Raw genomic sequence first — 10,339 nt, forward strand, 5'->3', positions numbered from 1 at the left:
TTTTTCCCCCACCAAATCTCTTCATTTATAACAACATTGTGAAAGCTAAGATGCATTGTGAAACAAATATATATATATATATAATTTTTTTTATCTTTTCCCCCCTCCTTTTTTCCGATTTTTCTCCCATCCCACTGTTAGTCGTTATGCCAATTCCCAACCCCCTAGCTGGTTGTTGCGCACCCCCCCTACTGTTGGCAGGGTTCCCACGGTACCTGGAAAACATTGAAAACATGGGATACATTTTTTCATTTTCCAGGTATGGAAAGGCATGGAAACTGAGCAAAAGTGACCAATTACATGGAAATAGAAACAGTTGTCCTGGACAATTTTATTGGATGATGTGTAATAAAATTTAACTATTGAGCACAGAATTAACATGAGTTTATAAAAACCCTTTACATGTGAACAGCTTTTACTGTAGATAGAAATGGATGATCCCATGTTGTAGAGCATGCTCTTGGCATCCTATATGGTATATTGGATGTTGGAATTTGATGCAGGCAACTTGGTGAGCCAAGGGAGCCTTGGCATCTACAGTGAAACTTGAGTGAAACTTCTTATGCAAGTTTATCCTCAAATGTAAGTAGCTGTGTTTTAACTGTGTGGTAAACCTGGGTTTATCAACATTAGTTAGTAAGCAGTGCAATCTTGCTAACTAGCTAGCCAACGTTAGCTCTCATAACGAGCCAGTTAGCCAGCGCCAGGTACAGTAGCTAGCCAACGTTAGCTCTCATAACGAGCCAGTTAGCCAGTGCCAGGTACAGTAGCTAGCCAACGTTAGCTCTCATAACGAGCCAGTTAGCCAGCGCCAGGTACAGTAGCTACCAACGTTAGCTCTTATAACGAGGCAGTTAGCCAGCGCCAGGTACAGTAGCTACCAACGTTAGCTCTCATAACGAGCCAGTTAGCCAGCGCCAGGTACAGTAGCTAGCCAACGTTAGCTCTCATAACGAGCCAGTTAGCCAGCGCCAGGTACAGTAGCTACCAACGTTAGCTCTCATAATGATAGCCAGTTAGCCAGCGCCGGGTACAGTAGCTAGCCAACGTTAGCTCTCATAACGAGCCAGTTAGCCAGGAAGAGAAGAGGCCGCGAAGATGGAAGAGGAGGATGACAGAGGAAAAGGGAGAACAGTGGAGAGGAGTTGAGAAGAGTAGGAAGAGAAGACAGGAGCGGACACGAGGGGAGGTGTGGAGAGAAGAGGACAGGATGAGATAGGAGAGGAGTGGAAGAGAGAACATATATCAATCCCAGTGCTCATGTGTTCCAGTTCAATAAATTGTTGTTCATCTACAGCTTGTTGCATTATTTCATGCATTGATATTATCAATAAGACATAATCTCTAAGCATTTACAATGTAGTCTTGACTGGCACATCTTTTAAATCAAGTAAGTAGTCAGGTGTCCTCAGTGTGCAAACCATAGCATGGTCTTCGGAGGAGCCGGGAGCTCATTATTTTTCTTTCATTTCATGATAAAAAAAAGTATCCATTTAGTTAGATTGGATAGATCCAACACTGTCTACAGTATCTCGTGATTATCTCTCAGACTCCTGACTTAGTATAGCCTAGCTAAGCTAACTCCATATGAAATACTCCTGGTCCCAAGCATTATTTTCTCGAGGAATAGTCCCCACCGGCGCCGCAGCAGCAGGTGTAACAGCGTCGTCGCCAGCTGTCAATTTGTCTGCTATCGAAGACGTAGATGATCCCGCCTCCTGCTCTGTCAAGTCGATTGGCTGCTTCGCCTTCTTCGTGAAACCAAAATTGGTTAAAAGGCTTACTTGTTGGATTTTTCGTTTTGACATTATCCTGAGTGATTACCTTATTTACCTGTCAAACTATCACTGTCACTCACAGGTTACAACGTGGGTCAAGTTTGATTTGTGCGTGCCTGTGTAGCCGGTTCAACACTGAACCTGCCACTACTTCGACCATGCCTTGAGTGGGAGTCGAACCCCGGGCGTCCGCACCGCGGGCGACATCACAGACCACTGTGCCAAGAAAGGAATTCCTCTCTAAGCGCTCAGTCTGGATGCCTCAGGGGAGTGAGTTTTACTTCCTGGTACCGCTACCGCACCTCAGCCACTTCTCAACTCTCGACCGAAGTGCTTCGTGACTGGGCTTCGCGGTACCATCCGTTACATTCACCCCCCCTAAACTCACACCACTCAGGCATCCGGGTCACGCCACCACTGTAGCCGGTTCAACACTGAACCTGCCACTACTTCGACCATGCCTTGAGTGGGAGTCGAACCCCGGGCGTCCGCACTGCGGGCAACATCACAGACCACTGTGCCAAGAAAGGAATTCCTCTCTAAGCGCTCAGTCTGGATGCCTCAGGGGAGTGAGTTTTACTTCCTGGTACCGCTACCGCGCCTCAGCCACTTCTCAACTCACGACCGAAGTGCTTCGTGACTGGGCTTCGCGGTACCATCCGTTACACCTACAGGCTGCAGCGCCGCCACGCTCCGAATGGTAATTGCAAGAATAGCATGCATGTTGCCATATTACGGTGTGAATTAGTGCGCAAATCATTAATCATACATCAAAATAGCCTAATTTTATTATTATACACAATGATGATACAAAAGATTACAGAAAAATGAGAAATGCATGGCAAAAATAGCATTTATTTTCAGTAATTTAGAGACCCCCCAAAAATTCACAAATCATGTTTTCAGGGGAGCTGGTGTCTGATCTAGGGGAGCCAATGGCTCACCGAGCTGCCCCATGGTTTGCACCCTGCTAGGGGGTTGTGTGTGTGAGGGGAGGGGGGCGCGGATGGGGGCGGAAAACTTCAGGGGCCTATAGATCATCACTTAATATGGTACCTGGAAAATCAGGAGGTAGTATGGAAAAAAATTTCAAGGCAAGCGTGGGAACCCTGGCGTGGGAACCCTGGTTGGTCCGGGAGGCCGGAGACTGTCACATGCTATCCTCCGACACATGTGCAGCCAGCCGGCAGCCAGCCTGGCAGCGCAGATTCTCACTGGGAGAGTGTAACGTGTGGAAGGTCACACTACCTCCCTCCAGATCCTTCCTTCGCTGAGCAGGCGCCCCGACCGAACTGTAGGAGTTTTTTCTGTTTACAACGCCCAGAACCCACCCACCAGCTTTCCCACCCCTAACACTGCCAATTGTGTTAGTATGAGCGACCAGCCAAGCTGGTAGCAACGGTGAAACTAATGTTAGTGAACCGTTTCGATTGGGGGGAAACATAATGGGGGGGGGGGGGTAAGGTGTTCATAGATTCTTGCATTCTGACGAGGGTAAAGGTGTAGAGATGCTGCTAAGCCATTTTCAGTGGTTTATTCAGGGATGCACGATATTGATTTTTTGACACCGATAACTTTGTGCTCCTCAAGCCGATAACCGATATCGATAACTGATATTTATTGTATTAAAAAAAAAATTATGTATATATTTCTTTTTTCAATTTTTTTTTCTTTTTTTTTCCAACATGAAACAAAACATATCACAATACAATAATAATACATAAAAATACTCCCCAGGACAATAACTTAACACCAACTTAAATGTATATTCCTGTAGTTTTGACCTAACCAGACAACAGAAACAAAAGCCAAGACAACAGTTTTGACTGATAAAGTGACCATATATTTACAATCCGTCAACAACTTATAATACATCCAACCTAAGACGCTCGAAGCTTTTTTTTCTTCTTTTTTCAAAGCTGTCCGCCTTGAAAGAAAGGCTTTGAGTGGACACATAGCCTAGCAGGTCGCCTGCGGCATCACCACCGCTGCGATGGTGTTAGAAGCCTACGACCGACGGCGCGAGCACGCTTGTACCTATTGACGAGTCGTTTGCTAAATTAAAGAAGTTTGACAGAAATGACCCAAGGGCTCAAGCCGCTAGCTTTTAAGCAGTCCTTGGTGGTGCAAATTAACCTGGCTACTACAGAGCAATAAGTGACTGCGTATTCAACCAAGGGTTGCATCAGCCATGAAAGGGGCTATCTTTGCTTAGCTCCCCGCGTCGTCGCAGGCTTTTAAGTTAACACAATAACACACCATCGCAGCGGTGGTGATGCCGCAGGTGACCTGCTAGGTTGGATGTATCACAAGCCGCTGCACTTTTCCCTCCTCGTGGAACTTCTGTATTGCATTTATTACAAATAGCAAGTGAACTTTTCCCCTCTGAAACAATCCCCACTAGCGTCGCCATCTTTGTTTATATCTGCGCTGCTTTCAAGAAACGTACGTGGCTACGTCACAGCCAAGAAAGGGAGCGCTGGATTTGTGTAAAACGCCCTGTTCCTAAACCACACGCTACCAGTCGTACCACAGTACTGGCAAAACGGGAGGAGCCGACAGTCAAAACAAACGCACTTCATCCAAATTCACCCACACCGCATTTTTTTTACCAAAAAATATATTATATTATCGGAGCTATTAATAACGTTATCGGGTTTAGCGGGATGACGTCATAATTGCTGATATCGGCCCGATAATTATCGTGCATCCCTAGTTTATTGAACATTTGTGGTGGAAAAACCATACAAAACAAATTGGCAATTCAACAAGAGACCCCCCCCCCCCATCCAATAAGGATGGTCAGGCGTGCATTAGGTGTTGACGTGGGAAACTGATGATTGGTAAGATCGTTGGTACATAATTGGTAAAGTAATACAAGCTGAAAAAAATCACAATACAAGGAAAGTGGTAAGCAGAGGTAACAGGGTCGGTAATGGTAATGGTCTCTTTCATTCTGTCCCATCTTTTTCTTGCACGACAGTCATTATGGCAAGAATTTACTGATCTGTTGTCTATTTGATGTAGAAATGTAGCTACATGTAGAATGGATTCACTGGTGACAATATAATTCATATTAATAATCATTTACATTATATGGAGTTCCATTTAAGAATTTACCCTCCATTTCCATCGCCAGGTTAGAGGCTACACAGACCTGATCAGCGCTCCGATGTGGCTGGACAAGGTAGCAGAGAAGCTCCAGCAGAGCCTCTTCCAGACCGTCAGACAGTTTGTCTCTGACGTGCTGCTTATCTTTACCAACTGTGCCACTTTCAACAAGGTAAGAAACATGTGGTCTGATTCAAAGACATACAGACAGATATATCTGGCAGTGAAAGAAGCTTAAAGTTGAATCCTCTCTAGCCTTGCGTAGCCATACCTCTCTCCACACTATGTTAGCACTAGGCCTGTCCCTGACTAAGGATTTGTATAAAAAAGAGGATATGGAGAGGGCTACAGCGTTCTTGGTTTTGTGTTTCAGTAGGTGCTCTTTGGATTCAATCCGGGGTAGGATCCGTTATAGTTATAAAGAAAGTTGAAGTCCAAGGCAGCTCTACACATTTTAAAAAGCCTTTATTTAATGGCTCACATTATTTAGATCATTTAAAAGAAACCAACATGTTTCGGCCTACATAGGGCCTTCATCAGGGTATAGATAACCAAGACCAAACAAAACTGACTAATATAGAGAATCCAGAACTCTGGGAGAGTCTAATTACAATGAGAGACAGCTGGTGCTAAATGAATGGAGGCACAGCATATACATAACATGACATAGTTAGAAAGGGTCAGCAAAGATACAATCCACTTAATGGTAGGCTATGTCAAAAAATATGTCACTGTGAAGGAATATACAATAATATTAAATATATATAAAATAAAAGATGAATACATTATATATGTATATATATACACACTCAAAGTATTGAATCAACATAAGGAAATTAGTCAAATCAAACATAGAGGGCGGCTGGGTGGCGCAGCGGACAAGGCGCTCTTCACCAACGCTACAGACACTGGTATCGAATCCAGCTGTCAGCGTTGCTTCCGGCTTGGCCGGCCGTCATACTGGCTTGATTGGCAGAGCCAGAGGGAGGGAAGCCGGTGGGTGGGTCTGGGTCGTTGTGGACAGCGACTCCTACAGTTCGGTCGGGGCGCCTGCACAGCGAGGGAAGGATCTAAGAGAGGTAGTGTGACCTTCCACACGTTACACTCTCTCAGTGAGAGTCCGTGCTGCCAGGTGAAAAAAAGCGGTGGGCTGGCTGGACATGTGTTGGAGGAAGCATGTGATAGTCTCCGCCCTCCCAGACCGACGGTAGGGGGTAGAGTGCGCAACGACCAGGAAGGGAGGAGTGGGAATTGGCATAACGACTAACATTGGGAGGAGAGAAAAATCGGAAAAAGAAGGAGGAAAAAGATAATAATAAAAAAAAGAAATCAAACAGAATAGAATAGAAAAAAATTATAAAGAAAATATCAAAAATATCAATGTAAGAGCAATGAGCAATGCAAAAAAATACAAAGAATACGGGGCGGTCAGGTGGCGTAGCGGAGATTGCGTTCGTCACCAACCCCGGAGACGCTAGGATTCGCCTGTTCGAATCCAGCTCACAGCTCCGGGGTTGTCACCAGCTTGGCTGGCCGTTCACACTAATACAATTGCCAGTATTAGAGGGTAATTAGATAGATATTAGATAGGGTAATTAGATAGATATTAGACAAATATCAAGATGTATCCATCAGTGGACCAATTGCATGCTTTTGCAGAGGACAAGAAGCCTTCAGTCGACTCCTTCAGACATTAAGCACCCCCCACAGCCCAAATGGAATGATACAAATTTAAAAAAAAAACAAAAAAAAGATTTGAAATATTACAAATATTATACATTTTTTTTCTTTTCTTTTAGTCAACCAATAGTCGACTAACGGCAAATTTTTGCCAATCATAGTCGACCATCCAAATCCTTAGTCGGGGACAGCCCTACAGTCCTGTGATCCAGACTAAATCCTCTCTAAACATCTACGCTACTTTATTTATAGGTTTATCGGTGACAGAGTGGTATAATAACAAGGTCATAGATGCGAAGATTCTCTTTGCATGAGCCTGTGAACCGCCACTAGGGGCAGAGTGGTTAACTGAATGAACTGTGAAAACGCGAAAGGCAACTGAGGTTTCCCTCGTTTACAGTCACGTCGAGTGTACATACAGAAATAAGCAAAAGAAACATCATATAAAATCAGACAGCATATAAAACCATAACAATAAGACAACAAGGCGAGGCAAAAAGTAAGGATAACAAATCAATTAAAACACGTACAACTTGATTGACAAAGGTTGGAGATCAAGGTTTTAAACTCTGCAAAATATGGGAGAATCTCAAGCTTTAAGGACTGTTGGAGTTCATTCCAAGAGCTAGGGGGCATCATAGCAAAATGCAGATTTACCCTGTTCCGAGCAAACTCCAGGGACCTTAGGGGCAGCCAGTCACTAGAACGGGTTCCATAGGCTCCAAGATTCCATTCCAATAATGATGTAGTATAAGGAGGTAGCTTACCTTAGAAATGAACAAACATGCTGTCGTTATGACATGATTGTGGTGGAAATTACTGTCTTGATTGGACACATGGGCCTAGCAGGTGCCTCTCAAAACCTGGAGATATGTGGTTTTCTGACGCACGTCAAATCGCCTGTGCTTGGTTCCTGCTGTCGGACGCCACCGTGTCCTCACGACAGCGCAAGGGGTCGAAGCATGTTTTAGCCTAGAGTGGGTGAGTGATACGTTGTGGGTCTATGAGGTACTTCACGTCTAAAATGATTCTGAAGAAACAACGTTTCTGTCTGTTGCAGGACAATGCAGAATTTCGGGACGTGGGCATCAAGCTGAAGGACTTATTTGACAGGGAGTTCAAGAACGTGTTCAGCGTTCAACAACAGGAGACCTTGCTATGAGTGACAGCCCGTCCTCTATCTTCCTTCACATGAACATTTGGAATATGAACAATGTGCAGCTCACATGCTGTTTTTCACTGCAGAAACTATGGCTTTGGATTTCACTTTAAGAGTAATACCACTTTATCCTCTCCATAGCCATGAATACCAAATGGGGCATTTCTCAGGCCTGTACACTGCGATGATATGATCGCGAATTGCCCCTTTAATTGGCCGTTGCGATTGGTAAATATTATTTGGGGGCGGGCTTGCGAGTAGTGCTTTCAAGCCTTGCATTCGCATTACACTCCTAAATTATCCAAGGCGTGTGATGACGCCACTCACGCGAGCTGTCAGTGCGACACAATGTCGTGGTGCTATGAAAGAATCTGTCGGCAATGAATGAACTTACTGCGATCACCGATAGCCTGAGTGAAAAAAAAGATTTGCGCGGAGTGAATCTAGGTCACGCTATATACTTGGAACTTGTAGTCTATCGTGCGATTAAAGACCATGTCCCTATCTGCGTAGTCTATACATCCAACACCAAATCCCATAATTCCTAGCGAAACGAAACTGAATGTAGCCGCTTCCTTTAAATAATAATATGGCTCTTGCTCCGCAAGAACAACGGAGTGGATAATGGATATCAGTCAATTTTATGACAACCACGTCCGATGTGGAGAGATGATAAGATGATGATGATTGACGTGATGATGTGATGATTGATTGACGGGGACACGGAAACTTCTAACGTTCAGGATCAGCCATGCATTACGTGAGTACCCCACTATTAGGACGTGAAATACTGTCTACTTAAATTGACACCGCGGATCAATAAAGTATCAACCTATCTATCTAATAATGAGACGATATGCAAATAATATAATACTAATAATTGTCGGTTCCCCGTATATGAAATGAAATGACTGCTGGTAAAATCACTGTTTATTTCTCGTTTTGCATAGTATTACATTCCACTTCTATAAACAATCAAAGTCCTACCGTAAGAGCCTCATACGAGTCAATTAAACCTTTTTTATTAGTCTTTCCTTCGAGCTAAGTTGGACTGAACATTTCACTGTCAAAAGCGCAAATGTAAATAAGGTTGCGTTGCAACAGTTTTCAAAATAAAGGTCATATATACAAATACCTCTCAATTCTTATATAAAAAAAGTCCCGGATATACATAAACATTAATTGGCATAGATCTCTATAAACGGCCCAACACATTGATCACTTTAGGCACACACTGAAACCAGTAACATCACAAATATGAAGCAGGTAATTACCCATACAAATAATAAACCTTTCATGAGGTTATTTACAATAATAATAATTCATTTGATTTCTAAAGCACTTTTCATTGTGAAACAAATGTATGCAGAGTTTCTTCTCCTCCTGATTAATGGTGTGTGTGTGTTGTGATGATCTCATTCAAGGAGCACTACACAAGCGCGCGCACACACACACACAGTTTGTTGTTTTTGTTCTATTAGTGATTTACACACTCTCAGTTGGTTCATTATAAAAGATACAAACCTGAAAACAAACGCACTTAAATGTTAAATAAAAGGACCACAGTAATGAGGCAGGAGGAACATATTTTTTTAATAATGGTAAAATTGTTATTAAAAAATGTGCCCCTAAAAAATATTTTTTGCCCCTAAATTTCTCATTTAGGGGCAAGTGTGCCCCTAGTGAAAAAGCTTAGTGTACAGCCCTGCATATATGTCACTCCCATGTCTGAAAAGTGAGGTTTCTAAATGTAAAAAAAAATACTAACACACTATTATACTATACTAGTGTAGCACCCTGAATATATGGCTATTATTCAGAAGTGCTGACTTGCCTTTTATCTCCCCTTGGTGCACCAAGACATATTAACTAGTTTCCATTGATATTCCCTCGAACAATGACGCGGGTTTCTCCTTCTCCTACCGGCTGGAATATGGATTATAAACAGTAACACTGGATCATATTCTTCCACCCAGTGCTTCTTCTGTGGGGCTAGTTGGCGGTGGCAGGCGGAGCGTACGAGAGAGATGGGGACGGAAGCAAGTCAACTGAGACGGAAGTGGGAGGAACCAGCCTCTTCGACATTGGACTTGGATGTGATCGGTCGTGTCTAGACAGAGCCCCGTAGTGGACCACACGGGTGAACGTATTGAACTTGAGTATATTACGGGTTATCCTAGAAAGGTAAACGTAGTAGCGTGTTGCATGTTTCCCCACTGAATAACCCTAGTGATACAACAAGTTATCCTAGAAGAAATGCGGTATAGCCAAGTGTGGCTTATGTTAACGATATTCCCTCTAGTGAGGTGCCCCGCCAGCGTGGCTTGAAGAGGACCGGTGTTTAGAGACACCCTGCGTCATTATATATTGCGGCTAGCAGGAGGGCTGTTTGGGACCCAAAGAGTAGCTTCAGTTAAGGTAGGGCTATTCAACCTTTCATTTCTTACTGTAAGGTTCCTAGTGTCACTGAGGGAGGGTACTGCTTGCGGGGGGAACCAAGTTATTTATTTACCATTCAGTCACTGGGTGTGGGAGGGTTAAAGGAGTAATTGGGGGAAGTGAGAGCGAGTTGGGGAGTACTGCTGACCGCCCTGGAAGGGAGAGGAAGACC

General features: G+C 43.7%; 1 protein-coding gene across 3 annotated transcripts in view; it reads left to right on the plus strand.

Moving 5' to 3' along the window:
• LOC311240150 (uncharacterized protein) overlaps nt 1-10,135 on the plus strand; it is a 67,359-nt gene extending 57,224 nt beyond the window's left edge. For all 3 annotated transcript variants that reach the window (XM_084328692.1, XM_084328694.1, XM_084328693.1), the window contains exons 15-16: nt 4,918-5,061; nt 7,630-10,135. In XM_084328692.1, the coding sequence (XP_084184818.1) occupies nt 4,918-5,061; nt 7,630-7,731 (246 nt within the window). In that variant the 3' untranslated portion in view covers nt 7,732-10,135. The remainder of the gene's footprint in view (nt 1-4,917; nt 5,062-7,629) is intronic.
• Nucleotides 10,136-10,339: the final 204 nt, after the last annotated feature.

Source organism: Notolepis coatsorum (assembly GCF_963971535.1).
Source record: "Notolepis coatsorum genome assembly, chromosome: 14".
In the NCBI taxonomy this organism is placed as follows: Eukaryota; Metazoa; Chordata; class Actinopteri; order Aulopiformes; family Paralepididae; genus Notolepis; species Notolepis coatsorum.